Genomic DNA, 26,142 nt, shown 5'->3' with positions numbered 1-26,142 from the left:
ATTTATAAATAAAATACAGAACTGGAAATGGTTATTTGTGGTTTAGCCTAGTGACAAGTAAATTCAACTTAAGTCGCCTCTCCTGAAACAAATTACTGATATAAGGTGAGGTATACCTGTATTCCGAAAAGAAATTTATTAAATAATTTAATTTAGATTAATTATTCTAAAATTTTTATTAAACTTTACTTTTAATTCTTATTTCAATGTTTTAATTTTTTAAGATATTTTGGTATTGTGTTAATTCATTTTTGTATTATCATTTGCTGTTCATTGTTGTTGAATGGGATAAGGCAATGCAACACGAAAGGAGTTTAGCAATAGGATGCTTCCTGGGATGATTTTTTTTATAGGAAACTCAGTGGTGCATTATCCTATGGAAAAATGGGCAATTGTCTGAGATTCCCACCAACAGGCCCCCCAAACAGATTTCTAAGTGAAAGATTTTTCTTTTATAAATGAACTCCCTCCAAAAAAATGTCTGAAGTCAACATTGTACATGGGGTATTTTAAAATTTTCTGGGCTTCATGAAGCTATAATGCATCACTGATGAAACTCACCTGTGGGTTTTAGACATGTTAAGAAAACCTGAAAAACTTTAACTAGTCAGCCTATCGATTGAGCTCAAACCAAAGACCAACTGCCAGTGACGACAGTGACGCACGGCCACCCACCAGTGACCAAGCAGTTTGACCCAGATAAAATAGTTTGTTTTAAACACCAGAGGGTGAGCATCTGATCAAAATGCGAATTACGAAATTTGTAGTAACTTACAACATGAGCCGTTTGTGAATCTGGCTGTGATTCTGAAGTAAAGCAGGACATCAGGATTACAACAAAATTTATTGTACCAAAAAAAATCTTTAATTTTCTAATTACAAGATTTTTTTTGGTACAATAAATTAGCAATCTTTGCACAAGATAGTGGCCCAACCACTTATGTAATTTGGATTAAATATAATTGAATTATTAATAATTATGCATGAATATTCTGGTTTTAGAACTTTGAAATTATACATTTGAATTCCCAATAAATTATTATTTTGCTTCAGAAAACAGAAAAATGTTCTAAAAAAATATTTAGTTATTCTGTAAAATTTAATCAATAATAATTTAAAAAGTAGTGAAACAAAATTAGTCAACAAGACTATCATAAAATATTTTATTAAACATTTTAACATATTTTATCTATTAATACTGAAATTCTAAATATAAAATAAAATGCAAAATTTAGTGGAAACAAATCATAAGTTTATATACTAAATATTAGATAAGTAGATAAATATGAGATCTATTTTGGACTTTTCAGCTTTTAGCTTAAAGTTCATCCAATTTCTCTTATATTTCAGAATATTTTAAATTTTCTATTCCATTTGTTCAAAACCACTATCGATATCTTTTATTCTCACTGATTCTTCGATTAATGGAAAATGTGATGAATGCAGTTCTACTGCATCACTTGTTGACATTTCTGATGAGAGAGACATCCAAGAACAACTACACATAGTTGATAAGTCATCCATCTGAGCTGAAATTGGTTTAAATTCTTCAATTTCATGTCTATCAGATAAATCTTCTTTAAGCTCTTTAACTGGAGTGGCTTTGCCACATATACATTGAACGGCGGGAGATTTCGAACGCCAAAATTGCAACTCTGTTTTGCAATGGCTTAATTCTCGCACCACTGAATTCAGTTTGTGAGACATGTCTTGTAATTTTGCATCGTATCTTTCCAGTTTGATTTTAAGCTCAATCATTTGTTTTTGTTGTTTAGTCATATGCTGTTGGGCTGATCTCAGTTTTTTCTTTAACAATGCTGCTTGTCTGTTATTTCTAAAAAAATATATATATATAATTGCATTAATTCTATGACAACTTTAATTTACCAATATACATATATTTATTTTGAATTAAAATTTGCATTTTGTTTTAAATAAAAATTAAATTCCAATGCAGTAGAATCCTGATTATCTGAGGTAACATGGACTGATTCTATGCTGGATAAAACAAATGGCCTTGGCCATTTTGTATTAAAAATTATGATTAAGTTATGAGAGTTTTATTGTGTCACTTTTAAATCACTTTTTATACCTTAGGGAATTTAATTATATATAAAAAAACTATATTTATACAGCATTGATATTTTTTACAGCTTATACATCAGTAGTTTTACTTTGTAATACATGTTATCATTCTAAACTTTTTAAAAAAAGTCCTTCAGAGTTTTTGTTTTATAGCAGTTCCACTCTTCTTTGCTGCAAAGTTCTATAGTCATTACAGCATCATTTTCAGGAGCAGTCTATTCTGGATATGTTGGACTCCATTCCTCACCCTGCAGCTGCCCTTATTGTGGGCCTGGCCAAATCTGCTCTCTTAATACCCGCAAGATAGAAACAAGTTTAAAAAAATCAATTCAGCATCATCCATTCACTCAGTATAATCAAAGTACTACAGTGATTATGCACTTCATGCATTTATGGCAAAGATTTCAAAAAATTATAAGAATAGTAGTATTTTCACTTAAAGGTTTGCCTCAGATAACACAAAACCTCAGTTAATCAGAATCTACTGTATTTTAATGAAAATTAAATTGGAAAATATTACTTTTTAATGCATGATATAAATGATTTACTGTATATTCAATTACAGATAAAAGCTTTGCAGGTTGACCTGAGACAGCAATAACAAAATTTTTTTTTTTACCTTTAGTAGCTATTTTGTATTTTCAATACTTAATACTGTTTAAACAGTTCTGCCTCAAATATTCTATTTAGCTGCTTCACTTTTTATAATTACATCTACAATAAATTGCAAAGAGAAGGAGAAAAAACAATGAAACAATATCTTGCAAACTGGTTAAGTGTCACATTTTCTTAGGCAAATTTAGAGGTGCAAGGTATGATGGTTATATTTCCATTCTAGCAATTTTCTGCAAGACATGCACTGGTGGGGGTTATATGCAAGAAACTAGGGTAATTATTCATATCTAGAATTCTATACCTGTTTTTTATTTAGCTAATGTTCAAAATTTTTTATCCTTCATTGCATTATAAAATTCTTCAATCGAGTTTGTCATATAATGACTAACTCTGAATGATGCTGCTCTTTTATTGGAAATACAGTAGAGAGTCGTTAATCAGAACCCCGGTAATCGGAATGATTTTCAGTCGGACTGTGTCGTGCTGAATCGAACGTTTTTGATACTAGATTTACTTCTAAAGTATAACTTTCATGTTTTTATATTCTTGAATATATTTATTTTGTTTGTACAAAAAATGAAGAAATAATTTTTAACAATACGATAGCCTCGATTATTATTATAAAAATTTTCGTTAGGCTTAAAAATCGACGAAAATTCAACACGAAGCGACACGCAACGGAGAAAAATTTGAACATCGGACAGGTTAATGTATTTTTTGCGTACATAATCAGTAATCCGAACAACCCCAGTCCCCAATTGATTCCGATTAACGACTCTCTACTGTATCTTATTTAAATTTGTTATCACCCTCATTTTAGATCAGTGGTGTCCAATCTTTTTGTTTCTCTGGAAGAAGTTATGGAGTTTTGGGCCACAAGTATATTATATATACTTGTGGCCCAATCCTTAATCCTTGAATAAACTTGTATATTTAATATGTCTAGATTATAGTTAATAATTTATCACGAAAAAGGATATTTTAAAAAATTACTTCTATACACACTTTCAATTTTTACTTAGAAATAGATAACTTCATTTATTATAAAGGAGACAAACAAAAATTTATTTGAATAACACAAATATTTGTTTCATTTGGGTCTCTAATTAATAAAAAACGATGAAATGCCATTTTAAAGTGCATTTTTATTCAATTAATATATTTAATTGAATAAAAATGTGTATATGTAGTCCAAAAAGTAGTCAATGCGCCAAATATTTTTATGCCAAACTAAGAAAAGGGTAGCCAAATCTTGCAATGCTGGAAGGAATACTAAATAAAGCTGGAATTGGGACTCAAAGGATTATAGACCCGAATGCGGGGAAAAAAGAGAAAGGACAAAAGATAAAGAAGTGAGGAAGGTTGGAAAATTAAGGGTCAATATTTGCATAACAGAACACCTATTTAACCTTTCTCACTCCTTTTTATCTTTTGGCCTTTCTCTCCTTTCCCAAAATTTGGGTCTATAATCCTTTGAGTCAACTCCAGCTTTATTTAGTATTCCTTCCTCATTCACACATTTCCAAGTACAGTCAAACCTGTTTTTATGCGGTGGATAGGGACCGCATTAAAAAAAACGCATAAAAAAAAAAAAAAAAAAAAAAAAAAAATCGCACGAAACTTCACGAATGGCTGTAAAAAATAGTTTTCGCAACACAATTAAAAAATATTTTTTTATGCGGTCAACAGGGACCGCATAAAAAAAGTCTCACATAGAAAATAACTCAAAACCGTACGAAATAGAATTTATTGACAACAGATGTCAGCACTTGACTGCATCGTCTGGTCTATCGTCTGTTTTACATATTTTTGTCCAGGTGGTGTTTTGTTGACTTAAAAAGTAAATTATTTCATTTTTCACATATTCATGCAATAATATTACTATAATAAGTGCATTTATGCTATAATAAGTTTATTTAGCTATAATAAGTCAACGTGAGACATGACGAATCGCACGAGACTAGTCGCCAACTATACCGCACAAATAAAAAATCACACAAAAAAAACCGCACAAATTAAAAATTCGCATTAAAAAAATCGCACAAATAAAAATCGCACATAAAAAGAGCACATAAAAACAGGTTTGACTGTATTTGAGAATATTTCCTTTCCACTCAAAAATAAAATATGTATAAAAGTTTACGACTTTGTGAAACTTCATTTTTTGTGTTTATGCCATTGAAATAAATAAATAAATAAAATCGTCTGTTTTGTTACACGTTTATTGGGCTGCATTGGAACTGCGGGCCACATGCGGCTCAGCATATGGCCCGCAGGCTGGACACCCCTGTTTTAGATAATACCAATTGATACTTCAGTTTGAATGGCCAAAAACCAAAATTTGGGACTAATTCATTGGTTCCTGATGATTGATTTATATTTACAATTAAAATCATTTAAATCCTGAAAATAATAATCTTTTAACTTCGAGAATATTACTATTTTCAAACTAGAATTTCATTTTAAAGGTATTAATTAATCTATGAAAAAAATTGTTTGTTCTTTTTTTTTTTTAATGTGATTTGAAAATTTTTTGGTGATCATCTTATGAAGGAAGAGATCAACAACTACTGTTTTGATTAAACTTCATTCCCCTGCCTATAACAAATTTCCTATCTATCTGGTCAGTGAGACTGAAAAATAACTGAACTGATTATTATAAATTATTTGTACCTAAGGACTCCATAATTATGATTGTTAAATCTACAGGGTGATTCAAAAGTCACAGAAATTTAAAAAAATTAATAACTCACAAACTATTTACAGTAAGATGATGCAGTTTTCACAGAAATGCTTAGAAAGAAGTGGGATTTTTTCTTATATGTAATAAAAATTTTAGTACCAAAATAGATACATTTCTTGCCATTAGATGGCACTTGATAAGATTATATAATTTGTGTTGTTGTCACTGGAGCTTACACTAAGAACATTTTTATTTATTTTTTATTCTTATTTTAACAAATTCACAAATTCAATGTGGTGCCCATCATTCATGTTAGGTGAAGTATGACACTATGAACAGCATTAAAGAGCATTTCAAGTTGGTATTACTGAAACTTCACATTGGATAGAGTTCTTCAACATGGCTAATGAAGTTATCTGATGTCTGTACACCTTTGACTTCAAGCATAACCAAAAGTCACATAGTGAAAGGTCTGGCGACCTTGGAGGCCACTCATTTGGAAAAAAGCAACTGAGAACATGGTTGTCATAAGTAGTTCTTTGACAGGGGCAGCAATGTGTGGAAGTGCTTCATCTTTGAGGTGCAGTTTCCTACAGTGTCATCTAATGGCAAGAAATTAACTATTTTGGTACTAAAATTTTTATTACACAAAAAAAAATCCTACTTCTTTCTAAGCATTTCTGTGAAAACTGCATCATCTTACTGTAAATAATTTAAAAGTTATTAATTTTTTAAAATTTCTGTGACTTTTGAATCACCCTGTACATATTTAACACTGCTGATAAAGCTCAAGGAGTCACAAATTATCTTGAAAAAAAATTTCTATGATCATCAGATCAAAATCAAAGGCAAACTCATTTATTTGATTTTGATCTACCAATACATACTGTAAAAGTTTTTTACAAATGTGCAATGTAAGATGAAGTATTTATTTTTTAAATTATGAAGAAATTATAAAACAAAATGTAAGACATAAGGTCTCAGTAGTGAATAACTAATTCATTATTTGAAAAAATATGCCAAAATTAATGTAATATACTATAGTGACTATTACTAACTATATTATATTATTAAAAGCTTAATCATAAAAGAGATCAGTGTTTAGAAAACAATAATGTTTTATAATCTTGCTTCTAAAAATATACCTTTTTCTAAAAGAAATGAAAATAAGTGTTTTTATGAGAGAAAGTTTTGAAAACAAAATCATTTAATTACCTTTTTGTATTTGAATGTAATTTCATCAACTGTTTTTTCATTGTAGGATAATCCAAAATTGATGCATCACTGGAACTTGTACTACTATCTTCATTTAACAATTTTTGGTTGTTAGTGAAGTGATTCTTTGGATCTAAAAGTTATTATTATTTATAATTTTTATTTTAAAATTATCATCATCTATATATTAATATATAGAAAAAAACACAAATTTGCACAAATTCTTTAAAACATAATATAAACAGAAATCACAATGACAAGATGCAATTTTTAATTTATTTAATTTAAAATATATGCTCTCCACCTCAAATCAGAAGTGTCTTCCCCTGTACATCATACTTTTCCTGTTAGCAATAGTGTCACACCAGTCATCTAGCTAACTCCTTTCAGGGGAAAATTTTTGAATTGAAACAACATGACTTCCTGTTTGTGATGGAAGTTTGTATATAGTTAATCAGCCTCTAAGCTTTCCATATCTGCACTAAGCTTTTGTCTATCTAACTCTGTTCTTGACATTAAGGAAGGACAGACAACAGTGGGAATTGATAGGTCTATAATTTTTTCAAATTGCATCCCAATGAATAGTCTATTGCCCCAAGGCAAAAGGTTCTATCTCCAAAAAATTTAAAGTCAAGTTATGCACTTGTATACTATCTAATTAGTAACCTTTATCAATGTCGTCCAATATCTAGCATGATATTGGGACAGTTTCAATAAATGATACTAATTAAGTATGATACCAAGTGCTCAACTTGATTTTAAAGTTTTGTTTTTGGAAATAGAATGCTTTGTCTTGGAGTTGCAGTAGTCCATGTCAGGACAATGCATCTGAAGCAAGGCAAACAACATTCTAAACATCAAACTTACTCTCAATCCCTAAATTTTTATTAATTTCTCTCCAAGCTTTGTTCTTTAAGTATTTTCAACAACTTTCTGTGGAACTGACATTCCATAAAGAATCATATTACTCAATCCATTTGATGAAATGAGCTTCCAAAGCAGTATTCTAATAGACCACCATATTTGACATTTCTCATTGTTTTCTTTGCACATGTTTCATGAACTACTCAAACTAATTGTACTAGTTTGTGTTGTTAACTGCAATTGAACTTTACACAGTTCAGAAGGGGTTTACCGAACAACTGGAATAGCAAGCAGGTTGCAGTTGCCAGCATAGTTAAACAGAGCAGCCATGTAAACATAGGTGACTTGCCAGAACTTCCAGGACCTCAAGCAACACCAGTGCTTTCTTGTTGCTTGAAAGAAGAAAAGAAGATATGGAGTAACCAGAAATGAAAATTCTAATATCTCAACATGAAGAAAACCAATTTTTACAGGCTGTGCATTCTACTGTATTTTTGCAGAATGACCAGCATGCTGATCTATCCAGGGGAGACCATGAAATCGGATATTTCTGTATGGTAAAAACCAGTATGTCAGTTTAAGTGTGGTTATAGATCCCTCTCTAGAAAGTGCATTAAAAAAAAAAATGCGTTTTTATTCTAAAACTGTGAAACTGTCAGCATTACATCAAAAACTACACTTATATGTTTAATTTCTTCATTTTGTCTTAAAGGTGCTTTTTTACTTGTATTTTATTGTTATTTGATTCAAAAACACAAAAATAAACATATTAAATTTAACAAACTGGCTATAGATTATCTCAGCTTACACCAATTAATATTGGTTGTGTGTGAAATTTTAGAGGGAGGTATTATTTTTAAGATCAGGGTAGATTGTCAGTGTAGCCCACACTGACTGACTACTGCTACTACTACTAATGTCAATAAGTAGTTAATTGTTTTATTGTCTTGTAAACAAAAACTCTCTTCCTGATTTCAAGTCAGTCAAACTACAATGTTGTTATTTTATTGTACTCTGAAGAATGTTTTCTTTAACATTTAATTAACAACTAGTTTTGTTAGATCTGATTAATTTTATATTTTAGTCAGTTTAACTGGTATGCTGGTAACCCCAGAATTTCCAGCATGCTGGTCTTCTCCATTTATATGTGGCATGCCAGTCATTCCATGAAAATACAGTGTAAATTATAGAAATTGAAACAAAAATACAGAACTGGAGGAAGAGTACAAAGATAAAAATCTACACCTTAAATTACTCCAGAAAGTACCATTTAATGCACAAACATACAAAATTTAAGTGAGATAGAAAAGTACAATTTAAATTTATGAATTAAAAAAAAAACATTAAAAATATTTTTGTGCATTAAATAGTACTTGCTGGAGTAATTTAAAAATGTAGATTTATACATTTTCTTGTTTTTATTCCAATCTTTATAAGAAGACAAAATGAAATAAATTGCAATGAAATTTCATAAAAATTACACAGTCTAAGGAGCCAGTTTATGCAGGAGGAGGTGAACATAATGAAATTAAATAAAAGTGGTTTTTGGGACAAATGAAGTTTTTATATCTACTTGGCCATATATTTTTGCAGCTGTGTTATACCACAGACATCTGAATAGTTTTTAAATTGTTGTTCATCTTCAATTTTTAGATCATTCAGTAGATTATTATATGTGCCCAACATTTTCCCTTCTTAATATTCATTCCTTCCCAACATGCTCAATTTCTTTTCATTTTCTATTGTAATTGTCACTTAGAGTTAGAGCTAACAATGTGGCTGTAATAGGACATGTCTTACAGGTGCCATGTTGGGTATTGGGTATTATAGTGAAAAAAAAAGGGCTCAACACTTGACAAACAATGTCATAAGTTTAAGTTGCTGACAGTGTAAACAGTTTTGTGAGAACATAGGGAAGGCAGAACTTGCACAAGTAAACTCACAAGTTATATGCTCCCTTAGAATAAAGTTTATCTTTTTGTATAATAATGTTATGGTTTTGTTAAACTGACATATAAAATCAAAGCAACTTTCAAGTTTTATATGTTGGTTTCTTGTGATTGTGTGATTCAGATAATTTTTGTGATTTTTATGATTTTTCTAATTCATAATTCATTTTTAATATTGTATTTTAATTCACTACCTTAAAAATGTTTAACACTTACAAATTCCATAAGTTATTAGAATGAACATGCTTTATATGACAACAAAAAGTAAGAGAGCTCGTCAAGTTTATTTTAGTGCTATATTTTAATTGCGTGTTTGCAATTATAATTTATATAACAAGAAGCTCTTTTATTTTAATTAATTGCATTTTCAAACTTTGCTTTATTTTAGCCTTATTTTATTTGACAAATAAAATATAGCAATTAACATTACCATTATTCAAAATGTCTTTAATAATAATTTATAAATCATAACTTGGTAATTAAAATTTAAAGTACTATTTCAATTAATTGTAATTTGTTTTTCATAAATAGGCATTTTGATATTTCAAAATACCTAAAAATAAAATATATAAAAATTCAAATTGTACTATTATGTATGGTAGAGTCAAAAATAAACCAACTGTTGTAATGTGTTGTAAACATGCACACTTTCAAACAACTTTTCAGTACCTTTTGAACACAGTAAATAGCTGTATTAAAATAGATTAGAATGTAAAACATCAAAGTATTGGAGTAGTTGAATGCCATCAGAATTCTAAAATGATGCATCATAAGCAGTAAATCAGGATTAAATTTTACCATATTTACTCGCATATAGGACAAGGTGTGACTTTAAAGATCAAAATAAAGAAAATTAGATTTATTAATACAATTCTAATTTTATTTTATTTAATCACAAGTAAAGTATCAAATGAACGTAAATGCACGTATTGTCCTGTAAAAATTACTGGCATTTAAACTTTAAGGAAAAATCTTGTAAAATCAACAACATAATTTGTTCATGTAAAGCTGGACAATCGGAAACCTTTTTTGCCAATTCTTAACCACTCAGCAGTGAGCGACGAATATATTCATCAAGGGCGATCATGTGGCAGTGGTGAGGGACGTATATATTCTTTTGGGAGTATCACCAAAAACTACCACGAATAAAAAATTCACATAAAAAATGAATTATGTAACAATAAAAAAAGATTTTTCTTTACTAGACATAACTGTTTACAAAATCTTTTTCCAAAATGGTAATAAGAAAAAAACGCGTGAAAAAATACTTTAAAAATTTCCCACATTTCTTCTTGACAACTAAATGGTAGCACCACATCTGACTGTTCCAAGGTTAACAGTCAAATCCACTCTCCATCGATTACACTTATGAGTTTCTCCAAATTCTGATTTCCAAATAATCATCTGTTTTCACCTGGGAATGGATTAAAACTTATATCGGGTCCCATGTGATTTTGGAATTTCACATGGAATTCAATCCAAAAGCTTTGCTTTTCCTATTGCTATTCATCTTTGCTCTTGAAAATACATGAGAACAATTCAAACGACCTAGATAAAATTCTTATGTTTCTAAATACAAGAGGGTAAGCATCCTATAAAAATTTCGAATACACGGTTCACAAAAATTATTTGCAAAAACTCAAAGAATCTTTCACTCATGCATGTAGGACAACCTAGGAATTTGAAGCTGTGATAAATGAATAAAAACCTCATCTTATATGTGAGTAAATACAGTATATCAAACTTGATAAAAACTATTAAATAAATAAAAAACAACTAGTACTAAATAAACTAATAAAAAACTACTAATACTGAATAAATAAATAAATAAAATACTAAGAATAAAATTGCTAAGTGGAACTTATCACACAAAAACACTATTACATGAATAAAATAGACTTTAATTTGTACAAGGAGTGGATATCCATTTTGGGCAGTTTGTCCCTTTTCAGTCCATATTGTACAATTGTTAAAATAAATGATATTTACATGTGACTGCTGGAATAACAAAGTATTTAAAACAACAGGGTAAAAAGGGGTAAAACTAGTAAAACTGTAAAGCTTAAAAGTTTTAGCAAGTTTTAACTTTTAAGCTTTACAGTTTTACTGGTTTTACCCCCTTTTTACCCTATTGTTTTAAATACTTTGTAAACACCAATTTCAAGGCCCACTAGTGGCCAAGCGATTCCATTCCCTGAACACTGAGAGTTTGGTCGTGGGTTCGCACCTCGCCAAGACGAGCTGACCATATGGAGCTTCCTGGGTTTTCTCTATGTCTGTAATGTCTGAATAGGAGCCACTTACCCTTAAAAAGATCTCCTGGAAGGCATTCTAGTGTTGCATTGCCATATCTTAACAAAACAAAACCAATTTCAACAAAATTTGTGGATGTGGAGCATTTACTTAGTTTTTCTACAATACCATTAATGATAAAATTAAATTATAAAAAAAAAACTTTCACATGTGAAGGTTTTTTTTATAATTTAACTAATCACACCACACCACTACTTCATAAATTGGTCTTCTGTATTGGTATTAATGACTGCAGAAAAACTTTTATCTTAATTTTCTCGAGACTTCCTGAATACTGGGTTCTGCAGCTTTGTTAGAGTTTAAGTACAAGTAAATACTCCACATCCACAAAATTTTGTTGAAATTTCTGATTACAAACTGCCAGGTTCCCCTTGTGAGTCAACAGCGAGGTTGAGGCCAAAGTTTTCAACACAAAAATGTGTACATTGGACATTCGGTGCTACTTTCCTGTAAGCCTAGAAGTTTGGCAATGGCATTTGGAAAGTCAGTAGAATCATGCTCAATATTCCAAAGGCCATTGCCAAACTTCTAGGCTTACAGGAAAGCAGCACCAAACGTCCAACATACACATTTTTGTGTTGAAAACTTCAGCCTCAGCCTCAACCTCACTAATAGCAGATAAAAAGTCTCAGCACATCCTGATTTTCTTAAGCATAATATCCTGTTATGTTAATCTAGTTCAGTTTAAATTCTTGTTAAGAGAAGATTGATTTTAAAGATACTTTTACTTCATTATCTTTGCTAATATTTATTAATATTTTTGATGATTATATCCACATTCCTCCTTTCACAATTTTTATCTACTACTTTTAAAATATTGTACTTTTCAATAAAATTCATAAATACTTTCTAATAATTTCTATTATTCAATTATGATTTAGGAACATTTGATTTTTATTTAAAATTCTTTTACAAACTTATTTTTTATTACAGTCAAACCTGTTTTTATGCGGGGGATAGGGACGGCATAAAAGAAAATGCATTAAAAAAAATCGCGCAAAACTTCACGAGTGGCTAAAAAAATATTTTTTTTTTATGCGGTCAATAGGGACCACATAAAAAAAGTCTCACGTAGAAAATAACTCAAAACCGTACGAAATAACTAGGAATTGCTTTTTTAACTCCTTGGGCCTTTTTCTACAACACCTAATGGGGAAAAAATCCTCTAAGAATTTTAATTTTTATATTAATTAATTATTTCGACTTAAATAGGAATCTAACATTAAAAAGTTAAAAATAATCGTTAAATAATGATTTTATTTGATAAATATAGCTGCAGGAAGTGTTATTTCATTTAACAAGGTGTGAAATTTCACACCTGCAGTCTAAAGCTGGAGGAGAGCTAACTTACCGCATCTGTTCAAATATAACATAATATTTATGGTTTTTATGCTATTAAAATAAGAGGAGACCGAAATAAAGGTATGAGAAAAAAATTTTACTGAATAAAAAATGAAAAAACCTGCTGATGTCATAGAAAACAACCAATAGAGTTTTTAAAAATTTTACAGGAGTCAATTATGTTCCAATTTGATTGAAATTTTCATATACCGCACAAAACAAATCCCACAGAAAAAGACCGCACAAAAACAGGTTTGACTGTATTTTGTTTTATCCACTAAAGTTCAATTGTTGCTTTGTATATCCCATGTTCCTTGTTATATTTTGTTTTAAATATTTGTTATTTTAAATAAAATGAATAATAATTAAAGAAATTAAATAATATATGTTCAAATTTTTTATGTATCATCAGTAAATTTCACATCAATATATCTAATCACTCAAATACAAACTGAACTGTTCCTAAAGAACACATGACTCAGGCTCAATTAGGAAACACATTTCAACCTCTCACAATATTAAATAAATATGAGCCTAGGTAGGTATATGCTTAAAAAAATGACTGTTTTGAAAGAGTTAAAGACCATAAATCAACAGATGATCCATAATTGGGAAGGTCTGTTTTAGCAAGAAACAAAGAAATGATTTCTCAAGTTCACAGAACAAAAAAGACTATAAACAATCACTAGATGATCTGGTCAACATTTTGGGGATTTTCACACAGCTCTGCATGTGCCATTCTTCACAATAAATGAATCGTAACTCTTTGACAAGCAAAAAGCCGGATCCTCCATTCCTCATCATCAAAATGTTCTGCTACATCACATTCACCCACTTAGTGACTATCTGGCAAAACAACAGATAACTATACTTTCACAGATTTTCATGTCTTCACCAAAACGAAAGTTCTAATGAAGGATCATAGATTCAAATCAGCAGATGATGTGTAAAATGCTACAATGAGTGAATTCAAGTTAACACAGAATAATCTGCAAGACTGTTTTAATAAAGTAGGCCTATATCAACAGAAGTATGTAGCTACAGAAGGTATTTATTTTGAAGGTGGTCTTTAGTAAATACTTTGTACTGTACTATTAACATAATAAAAGTTATATTAAAATTTGGTTATTTTTTACTCTTGTATGTAAATCATATACACACCATAACCACCATGCATTATGTATTGTCTTATGTGCAATATGCATAATAATCAAAATACATTTTATTGTAGTAAAATAACAATTTTTTACTCACTGGATGGCATATAATCCAAAACATCTGTAGCAAAATATGTAACTTCTGGCAGTGTAGTTTCTATATGTTCCTTAAAATAGTCCATTGCCATTGTTGTTAAATCAAACAATTCATCAGTAACTTTAAATGCTTGACATGGATTTGGAGTTATTTTTACATATTTCAAAATTTTGTGCACTTCATCCAATATCTAAAAGAAATATAATTTTTTTAAGATTTAACAATACTACAATAAATAGGCATTTAATTTCAATAAAAACTAAACTATGTAAGGATTCATTTAATTTTACAAAATTTGAAAAATTAATAATGACCTAAAAACCCAAAACTTTTCAATCTGAGTTGACAAAAACTGCCTTTAAATGCCAAACCAGATTGAAATTATCTATACAGAAAATGGAATTTATAAACATATATTTACAAATAATCACATGTTACATTACTATATATTTTTAAATACGGTCAAATCTCAGGTTTCAAACTTAATTCATTCCTAAAAGTTGTTCAGAAACCAATTTGTTCTAAAACCGAAACAAATTTTTCCATAAGAAATAATGTAAAATGGACTAATCCATTCCTAACAACCCAAAACAAAACTTTTTTTTTTTTTACTTTTTTAGCTACATTTCATGCATAAAATGCCTGTAAAGGCAATATATATATTACTTTATCTATACCTATATTTATTCTATATACTGTATATATTAAAAGTAAATTGTTCTGTCACTGCCAACCAAAATTGAAACCAACACTTTACAAAAAAGTGCTATAGAGACTCAGCTCTGACTGGATTAAATATAACCAAATCAATCAAGACCGATAAGTATTTTATCCATACTTTCTGAAATATTGTTTTTCAATTGATTTGATTTTATAAATATATTCACAAAATTTAAAAATTGATTTGATTTTAATTTTAATTAATTAATTTATTTTATTTTTAGTTTTGATGTAAAGGCCAGTTTTATCATCATTATAATAATAATAAATTTTTGTTGTTTTATTTAACTTAAGCATATTTAAACACAAATTCTTGACTGCCATTTATATTATGTAAATGTCAATACCTCATCGATGATTCGTATCATGATGCAAAGCAATCTCGGCACCACTAACTTCTGAATTGATAGTCCTGTCATTGATTGGTTGGTGTCGACTTTCTTTAAAACAGGAAGTATAGAAAGTTGACCATTGGTGGCTAGCTCTTCCAAGTAGCTTGTTTGGCAACTGAGTTATTATATGGTAACCAGGACAAAAATAAGTTCAAAATTTTGTTCATAAACTGAATTGTTCAAAAGGCAGACCATTCGAAACATGAGCTTTGTCTGTACAAATTTTTTTTAATCTTCAATACTACATGTGGATATGCAACTAATATCCTTTGTATTAGAAAATATAAAGCTACCAAAACCAAGTAATTAAAGGATGTACTTTTAAGATAAAAATTTGCCAATGGTAACAATTTGTTAAAATACAGGGTGACAATAATAACCTGTACAAAGTTTGTAGCAATGCTGCACCTGAACTTTTTTACCGTCACTAATTTACATACTGTTGTGTTTAATTCTCCGTGATTTCCTGCCTGTATAGATGTGCTTTCAGTGTAATAAGGGTTATTTCTTTATTTTTTTTAAGGATGTTGAACAAATATTGTGCAATTTTGGAGCTATTCTGGCAAGGAAAGCATCAACGTGAAATTGTTTGTTTGCTCGGTGTTCCCAAAATGAGTCCCAGATGCAGTTCGGCGATTCAAGGAACTTGGCCACAATGGTGACCATCCTGGATGTGGAAGAAAGCATACAGTCAACATATCTAAAAACAGCGAGATCATCAAAAAGCAAGTTCACTGACATGTGAAGGTCTCCATGAGAAAAATTGCTTGTGAAATTGGAATCAATTGCGAATCAGTGTGGTTAATGGCAAAAAAGGAACTCGGACTCAAGCCCTACAAGTTCCAAAAGGTTCAGCTCCTCACCGGTGAAAACAAGTGCGTGTGACTCCAAAGATGTCGTCAACTCAAGCGTCAGGCCGCAGGTCGACAATGGGAGCGCATTCTCTTCACAGACGAAAAGCTTTTCTCCATACAACAGGTGCACAACCATCAAAATGACAGGAACTGATCTGTGGAAACTCCCGGATGCTCAATCATCATCGAACATTGCCAAAATCTAATGTCAGTCATGGTTTGGGGCGGAATTTGTGCAAGTGGCAAGACACCCCTTGTTTTCGTCGATCAAGGTGCCAAAATCAATCAAGACGTGTACTGCTGTGACATTCTCGAGTCCGTGGTACTTCCTTGGGCTCAGCAGCATTTTGGCACTGGGAGTGGGACAAACTGTCTCCAGAAGAGCTGCAGCCCATTGCCAAGAATTTCAAAACACATTTGGGGCTCTGCATCAAGGCAAAAGGAGGCCACTTTGAAACCGGCTGAATATCTGATTAATACGTAAAGTATTGTCACTGCTACCTGCTGTGTTTTGCTAATTTTCATTTCTTTAATAAATTTACAATGAAAAAACTTGTACGGGTTAATTATTGTCACCCTGTAATTCAAATAATTTGACAAAAAAATAAGAATCTCGTATATAGACAACTCCAAAAGTCTCCAGATGTATGTAAACCTTTCAACATATGTAAATTTATTTGAAGTATCCATTACATTCTACATAATGTTTTATCTCCTTAAACTGCAGAGGCAATCACTCCATTGTATTTTTAGATGCTTTCAACAAGCCTCTGTATTCAAAAGCTGTCTTATCTGCATTCTGGAATCACTAATCACAAAAGCACATTCTTCACTTTCAGGAATAGAAAATAGTTATAAGGTGCTAGATCTAGACTTTAGAGTAGATTGTTTACTAGATGAATAGTTAATTCAGCTAGGATATCCACTGTCCTCATTGTTGTGTATGTCAAGGTATTGTCAAGGTGAAGCAGGAGACTTTGAAGTCCACTCTTGGATCTCTCTAATTGATCTGAAAGACTTGTGACAGTAAAAATAGAATAAAAATAGAAACATAGTAGTAATGACAATCTTTTAACTTTCAGGACATATGATTGATTATAAGGAATGTAGAACCTATTTGCATGACACCTTCCTAACATACAATTCTTTATGTAAGATTTTGTATACCTGTTGCTGGTCTAATGTTTAGAACATGGGTGGGTACCAAATCTATGATGCAAAATTTTCTCACATGCCAACCAAAATTTTTGAGAGCATATTATTTGATGTCTTAAGTACTGAAAGAATCTTTACAAATAAACAAAAATTCACATATATACACACTTTAGAAACCTGGTAAATTCTTTATGAAACAAAAAAATATAAAGATATTTTTTTAGGTGAATCCTACAATGCATACCAGAAAAAAGTCATTGGTGTGCCATGTGTTGCCCACCCCTGGCCTAGACTAAATTCTATACTTTTATATGCTACATATTCTTAACATGTTCTTATCATATCATCTGTTCTTGATGTATTCATCTGTGACAGCCATTGCAGGGTAACATTTTTGGCTCTATCTTTAAGAATCATTCTACCATTTTAAAACTCAACAAATCACTAAAATACCTGCATACAGGTCAGAGGAGTCTGAAAAAGCATCTTGCAAATGCTAGAACAATTGTATCTCAGTTACATTATAAAATTTAAAATTTAGGAGTTCTATGGAATGAGAAGTATCCAAGTTAAATTTTGATGTTTTCAGAAATTCTCAAAAATCTTTTCCTATGAGATTTGTTATATAATGAGTAAGGTTTAAATGTTAAATATGTTTGAGTAAAGTGCATATTAAAGCATATTATTATTTATATATTATATATTATAAATATCCATAAAACCCTATTTGAAGTGCATAATAAAACCGAAAAAGATATCTAAGTACTCTTAGGTACCTTATTGTATAAACTCCTCTCAATTGTAAAACATCACTATTAAAAAATGTTCAAGTCAACTCTGATGCCATAGATTATTTTTTAACTCTTTCCAACCCGTGGGCACTAAGAGGGCCTCTTTCAGCAAGCCCATTATGGGTTTGGCCAAGCCCACAATCCAGACAAACCCCCTGAAAAATTTCTGGGGATTTTTCGACTCATCTGGATTCAATCCCAGGTGAGCAGTAGGCTGCCACCTTGACTGCTCAGCCATCCAGCCACTTATGCCATAGACTGACAGACTGTGCCAGAAACATTTTGTGCTCTTGTAAATTCCTGCCATTCTAGAATGGCAGGAATTTACAAGAGCACAAAATGTATTTTCACATATTATAGCAAATGCAATACTGCATGTTCTGCACTTTGTCTCATATCCAGAAACTTTTAGTGTTAAATTGATTTAGCTGTTAATCCAGATGATCCTTATTCTCTATATTTGTTTACATTCCAAGTTTTACTGTATATTATTATTATTTCCAAACCTAAGTTTTTAGCTGGTAAATTCACCAGCTAAATATTTCATCCAACTAATTAAGAATATATATTTTATTAAAGCTCATCAAACCAAGGATTAATATGTTATTGAGTGTATAAAATGATTATTATTTCATTGTCAGTAAATGACATTCATAAAAAATTTTGCAGTGTAGCCAGCTGACTTTGCAGGTTAACTATCTAAAACTTTTCCTGGGAAAAACTTGATAAGATTACATAATTTGTGTAGTTGTTACTAGAGCTTACACTAAGAACATTTTTATTTTTTATTCTTATTTTAACAAATTTAAAAATGCTACATTTCTTGCCATTAGATGGCACTGTAACTATTTTGGTACTAAAATTTTTATTATACATAAAAAAATCCCACTTCTTTCTAAGCATTTCTGTGAAAACCACATCATCTTACTGTAAATAGTTTGTGAGTTATGAATTTTTTAAAATTTCTGTGACTTTTGAATCATCCTGTATATAATACTAATTCAATTTTTCACAGTACTTTGTACATAACTTCACACAATATACATGCAGTATAATTGTTGTCATAATACATGATATTCTCAACTATGATACATTTATGCAATCATATTTATAGTATCACATAAGATATCAATCTGCCATTATAATAATGTAATAAAGCAATTCTATTAGCAGGAGAATTATAAAAAGAACAACAGTTGAGACAGTTGATTCATTAATAAATTTTCCAACAGTATGAAATCTGTCTGCAATTGACAACCTGACAAAATGTTTCAGTGGAAGCAGATTTCTTACAAAAATGAAATGAAGGAGTTGAAAATGCATATGAGCATATTACCAGAAAAATCTTAATTTAAAAAATAAAATAAAAATAAAATATTTTATATTGTATGAGGCATCAAAGTTTAATCTGACACCTCACACAATATCACTTAATTGATCAAAAGCACCATTTACCTAAAAGTAAACATGTTTATTAGTATTAATTTGTTTTGCAAAATTTTATATTATTTACTGTTTTGCTATTGTTTATTACATTATTTTGTATATATGCTGATTATTATCATTATTATTATGTTGGGTTAAGTGAGATATACTCGGTTAACACCGGTGGCTGTGTATTATGCTGGACCAAAGTCAAGGCATAGTGACCAAAACAGAAATTAAAGAAGTGTATCAGTGTGTGTGTCTGTATTCAGGAATTTTCTCACAATATGACATGTATTCAATATAGTGGCCTTCTGTAGTGTGATGTATGTGTTTCTATTCAATTGTAATGTGCCCAGACTTTTGTGCAGTGTGTGTGGTATGACACCTGTAGAAGAGAGAACAACAGGTACAATAAGCACCCTATCCATCCTCCATAGATGCCTTATTTCCTGGGCGAGTTCTGTGTACTTGCTGACTTTTTCAGTGCATGTGTTTTGTACATTGTGAGTGTTTGGAATGGATATATCTATAATATATGTGATTTTATTGTGTTTGTCAATGAGTGTGATGTCTGGTCTGTGGTGGTAAATTGTTTTATCTGTGATTATGGCTCTGTCGTAGTACAATTTGTGCATGTTGTTTTCCAATACTGTCCGTGGAATGTATTTGTAGTATGGTTCGTGGATGTCTACTAATTTGTGTTTCTTTGCAAGCTCTTGGTGTATTATATTTGCTACTTGATTATGTCTGTGTAAATAATCTGTCTGTGCCAAGAGCTTGCAACCAGAAGTGATGTGTTGTATAGTTTCTGGCATGATGTGACATTTTCTGCATGTGTCATTTGTGAGTGTTGTATCTTTGAGTATGTGTTTTCTGTAGTTTTTAATATTTATAACCTGATCCTTCTGTCATCCCAAAGAGGCATCCCGAGCTAACCAGCTGTTTGACGCAGTTTTGTCAACAAAATCCTGGGCCAGGTCGTAAGGATGCCTGCCATGTTGTGCCTTTTGAGCCCATGATTGCTTAACGGTGTCTATGCTTTTTATATGTTGTGTCGAGTCCATATGTTGTGAGTGTAAATTTAATGGTGTGTTATTCGAGTCTGCTAGAGTTACTGCTTTATGTAACTGTGATGTTTCTTGTTTTTTGTAGAAAACACTCTTGCAGTGACTGTATTTGTTTGTAGTGAAGGTTAACTATGTCAATCAGGCCACGTCCGTCATCTTTACGTGGAAGGGTTAATCTTTCTGTGGCAGATTTAGGGTGATGTTTTATGCTTAGTAAGTGTTGTTCATGTTTTCCTTTGGAGTTGCTCAAGATCTGTGTGAGTCCAATGTATAACTCCAAAAGAATATGTGAGTACTGGGATGACATATGTGTTTATTGCTTTAACTGTGTGTTTTGCATTTAACTCTGTTCTGAGAACAGCATTTAACCTACTTTGGTATTCTTTAATTAATCTTTGCTTTATTTGTGTATGTTCTGTTAGTTTGGCCTGTTGGAATTCTAAATACTTGTAGAACTCGCCCTCTTCCATGGATTCAATAACGTCTCCATTTCCAAGTGCAAAATCTTCTTTCTTCAGGATTCCTTTTTCTATGTGAAGTGTTTTGCATTTATCTAGGCCAAATTCCATTTGTATGTCCTTGGTGTATGAATGTGTGATTTGTAGGAGTTGAAGAAGTTGTTTTTGTGTGGATGCATAAAGTTTTATGTCATCCATGTACATGAGATGTGACAGTGTATACAGTGTTGTTTTTTCATGCCTGATATTGTAGCCATAGTGTGTGTCGTTTAACATGTTGGATAATGGGTTCATGGCTAGGCAGAACCAGAGAGGACTCAAGGAATCTCCTTGAAAAATTCCTCACCTAATAAAGATTTGGTTTGTTTGTATGGAAGTGTTATGAACCCTGAGATGTAGTGTTGTTCTCCAGTGCTGCATAGTGTTTTGGAAGAATGCAATGAGTGATGGATGTATTTTGTACATGTGTAGAATATGTAGCAGCCAACTGTGTGGAACACTGTCGAATGCTTTTCTGTAGTCTATATATGCCATGTGTATGTTTCTGTGCTTGCCTGTAGAATGACTGAGTCTATAAATAACTGTTCTTTGCATCCCGTGATTTCTACGGCAACCTTTTTGTTGTTCCGTAAGAATGTCGTGTTCTTCAATGTGTTTGTATATTTTGTTTGCAATACAGGATGTCAATAATTTGTAGAGTGTTGGAAGACATGTAATTGGTCTGTATTGTGTGGGGTCTGCGGTATTGTTGTTTTTAGGTTTCATGTAGGTGATGCCCTGAGTAAGAAAATTTGGCATGTCCTGTGGATTGATGATAGATGTGTGTTAGGTGTTTAGCTAGTTCCTGGTGCAGTGATGTGAACTTTTTGTACCAGAAATTGTGAATGTTGTCTACACCAGGTGTCTTCCAGTTGTGTGTTCTGTTGACAGTGTATTGGAAATCATGTATGTTTATTTCAGCACAGGGCATAGTTGGTATGTTGTGCAAGTTTCTGTTCTCCTCCTCGATCCAGCCTGCATCAGCATTGTGCATGACAGCACTGGACCAAAGAGAAGACCAATATGTTGTGAGTTCTTCTGTTGGTGTGCCACTGTGCTGTGTATCAGTGTTTGCTTTGTTATTAATTTGTCTGTAAAAGAGTTTTTCATTGTTTGTATTATTATTATTATTATTAAGTTTTCAATTTAGTAATCTGTGTACAAAGTTAATATTGTTTGCAAAGAATTGTAAATTTTTATAAAAGTTATAGAATACTGCATAGTAATGAGAAATGCTGACTGCCAAATCCAGAAGAACAGAATCTTAATATTTATATATTACATCTGCCAAAAAGTTTATCTGAAATGGTTGAATGTCATTATTTATATGCAAGAATTGTCCAAAAGTAACAAGACAGTTACATTATTATTTCTATTATTGAGTTTTTCTTCCATGTTATTAATTAACAATTATTTTCAATTGAAAATATTCAAATAGTAAAAAGTTATAACTATGGAGAACTGTAATTACCAATGTTAAACATTCAAACAGCATATCTTTGCTATGAAGAAATTTACAACATAGAAAATAAGAACAAGATGTGCAAAATTTTTCAAAACCACTGTCACTGATTGATAACAAGACACAGTGGTGAACATAAACTTTTATATTCTGTTAATAAAATTTTTCCTCTAAAATATGAAAGCTTTAACTACTTTCTTATTTCTGTGTGTATGTACACACACACACACAACTCATTTCAGTAATAATACTACACTATTTTACAAGATAGATTCTAAAAACCTCACAAAAAGTAAAATATTAATTACTGACAAATATATTTTACAAAAATATTTTATGCTTCAAACATTTAATAAAAATTTCTTTAGTTATAAAGTTTTGAAAGAAATAGTTGCTAATAAAATATTAAGCAGTCTACCAGTAAGACAAGATTTACTCTTGCTCAATCTTATTTATTGGCACATAGTGCCAGTTGGCTCCACATAGCATTACCAGGCCAGACAAGATTTACTATAAAAAAAAACCAATTCTGTTTGATAATGTAAAAAAATGGCAAGAAATGAAACAAAAATCAGTATTGTATCATATAAACTATAGCCTGATTTTTTAACCAAAGACATCTAGAGTCTTTGTAGACCAGAATTAAGTTAACAATTAATTAATTAATTATATTATAAAATTTGATTTAAAGTTACCATCTTGTGCTAATATAAATAAATTAGAAATCTTAATTAAATAATTCAAAGCATTCAAATAATCTACATTTTAGATAAATCTAACTAAAAAATTTGGCTATTGTTTCATACCAGAGTAAAGCTTAAAGACATAGCTTAATCTAGTCTATAAATAATTCAGGTTTTGTCAAGCTGATTAATATCATATTACATATATATTACAGTTAATAAGGAAATGAAGTATAATAAATAAAAATGATCCATACATAAAATATACCAAGTAAAAGATTAAATGAACATAAAAGCAACATCATGTAAAATTTTACAACACCACTGCTGTTAGAAATTTAAGACAAATTATATATATAATTATATGTAATAAATAATATAAAAGTAATTTAGAAAAATGCATATAATTAACAAAAAGAGAAAGGCAATTTTTGTCATAGAAAAACATAATAAAAACAATTTTTTTTAAATATTCAAATTTTTTCCAAATTTATGTGCATGTACCAAAAGAAACCTTTATGTTAATTGTTGTTTTTTGACATTTTGACTTTTATCTCTATTGTAAGCAATTTATACTTTCTGTAATACTCATGTTTATTGATTTTATTTATGTGCAATTCTGATACAGAGAATAGTAATTCCCGAAAACAGTGTATAAATTGGATCTGATTTCTATGTAAATGAAGTTTTTTCACCTTGAATATAATAAAAATTTGAAAAAGAATTAACAGTTCTAATTTATTACTTTTGTTAATAACTTAATAGTTTAAAAACATATTTTAGTAATTTTATCTTTTTTATTTTAAAGAATTTATAGTAATTTGTTTAAAGTACCTCTCCAGGAAAAAAACAACAAAATTTTCTTTCAATATGCTTTCCAAATGTCATTTGTAATAAAGTCAGCTGCATATGAAGTGTATCTACTATATCATTTCTTCTTGCTAAGGGATGTTTTCGACGCGCTGATTCACGTCGTGGCATCTGTTGTTTAATATTTAAAAAATGTTGTTGTACTAATACACGAAGTCTACAAAATTCTTTATTCAGCAATGACGAACATATCAAATTGAACTGCCTGCATACCTGAAAAAATTATTAAATGTTTGAATTACTTCAATATGTTGAAAATATTTTTTTTTTAAATTGATTATAATAATAAAATACTATTCTTAAAAATTTTAACCATTTTTAAAATATCTTTACTTTAAAATATTTTGTATACTTCAAGACATTATAAAAAAAATGAAAAAATTTAAGAACTTTAATAAAAGGAGTTTGGAAATGAGATATTCACTTTTTATTGATACTGTTTTACTGGAACAAATGAACATACAAAGATCAATTTTGTTCATGGAACAGCCCAAACACTAAATTCACTTTTTGCAAAGTAATGACTTATAGACACCACCTTGTCACATGCATCTCAATTTTGCTTGAACCCCTGCTATGAACTCCATGTCAGACTTCTTCCAAGTTTTTTAAATGATATTTCTCCACATTTGTTTGAATGCAGGGCTGTGGAGTCAGAGTTGTGGAATTTTGGTATTTTAGTCAGAGTTGTCAAAAATCCCCCAGACTCAGACTCCTTTTTACTTTCCCAACTTGTTATGTATATAAAAAACAAAAAGTATTTGAATCGTGTCACATTTGACTATCTGAGTGTTTTGAAAATCTATACATTTGGAGATCTCTCGAACCCAAAAAATGTCAAATAAAGGAAAAAATTTGTGCGTCCACGCACGTATGTTGGTGTCTAATTTGTTTAATTTCTTTATTCTGTTCTGAACTATTAAACAATATCTCAGAATGAGTAAAGTTTAAGAAACAAAATTTGGCACAGTAGCATGTGTATAAAGGGCATTAATGCTATTAAATTTTGGTTCTTTATTAAAGGTCGACAGGGTAGAGACATAGAAAGGGTCATGTGTCATATCTCTAGTGGTCGGACTTAATGAATATTTTACTCATTATTAGCATTCACAATCTTATAATATAATCGACATGGATTAATAATACAGTAGAGAACCGAAATCGGAATCAATTGGGGACTGGGGTTGTTCAGATTAGGGATTTGTTCCGATTACGGTCTATGTACGAAAAAATATATTAACCTGTCCGATGTTCAAATTTTTCTCCGTTGCGTGTCGCTTCGCGTTGAATTTTTCTCCTTTGCGTGTCACTTTATGTTGAATTTTCGTCGATTTTAAGCTTAACGAAAATTTTTATAATAATAATCGAGGCTATCGTATCGTTAAAAATTATTTCTGCATTTTGTACAAACAAAATAAATATATTGAAGAATATAAAAACATGAAAATTATACTTTAGAAGTAAATTTAGTATCAAAAACGTTCGATTCAGCACGATACAGTCTGACTGAAAATCGTGCCGAATACCGGCGATTCTGATTACCGGGGTGCCGATTTACGACTCTCTACTGTAATAATAATAATAATAATACTGTAATAGTAATAATGATAAGCTTAGAGTTCAAACGGTTAAGAGTTGAAATTTGGTACACATAGGATACATCATAAGAATGTATACTAAGAAGGGATTTTTCGAAATTCCTCTCACGGGGGAGAGGGAGAGAGTTAAGGATTACCCTGAAGAACTCTGTTTCTACTGTACTATTTTAGATGCGGTATTTTGCATTTTTGTGAAAAATCGAACATACTTTTAGACCCATCTAAAAATTGTCTAATTAGTCTCGAAAGAGAGAGGACCTAATTCTTGCACCCAGTAAAAACGGGTAAAATCGGCTATAATCTAAA

At 30.6% G+C, this 26,142-nt stretch overlaps 1 protein-coding gene across 2 annotated transcripts in view; it reads right to left on the bottom strand.

Moving 5' to 3' along the window:
- Positions 1 to 1,139: 1,139 nt before the first annotated feature.
- LOC136989072 (F-box only protein 28-like) overlaps positions 1,140 to 26,142 on the bottom strand; it is a 38,213-nt gene continuing 13,210 nt past the window's right edge. For both annotated transcript variants that reach the window (XM_067287163.1, XM_067287162.1), the window contains exons 3-6: positions 24,203 to 24,451; positions 14,320 to 14,509; positions 6,599 to 6,731; positions 1,140 to 1,834 (exon numbers count right to left, since the gene is read on the bottom strand). In XM_067287163.1, the coding sequence (XP_067143264.1) occupies positions 1,366 to 1,834; positions 6,599 to 6,731; positions 14,320 to 14,509; positions 24,203 to 24,451 (1,041 nt within the window). In that variant the 3' untranslated portion in view covers positions 1,140 to 1,365. The remainder of the gene's footprint in view (positions 1,835 to 6,598; positions 6,732 to 14,319; positions 14,510 to 24,202; positions 24,452 to 26,142) is intronic.

This window comes from Centruroides vittatus, unplaced genomic scaffold (assembly GCF_030686945.1).
Source record: "Centruroides vittatus isolate TY-2023 unplaced genomic scaffold, ASM3068694v2 scaffold_435, whole genome shotgun sequence".
In the NCBI taxonomy this organism is placed as follows: Eukaryota; Metazoa; Arthropoda; class Arachnida; order Scorpiones; family Buthidae; genus Centruroides; species Centruroides vittatus.
The sequence above is the reverse complement of the archived record's forward strand: the minus strand, read 5'-3'. Positions and strand labels throughout refer to the sequence as shown.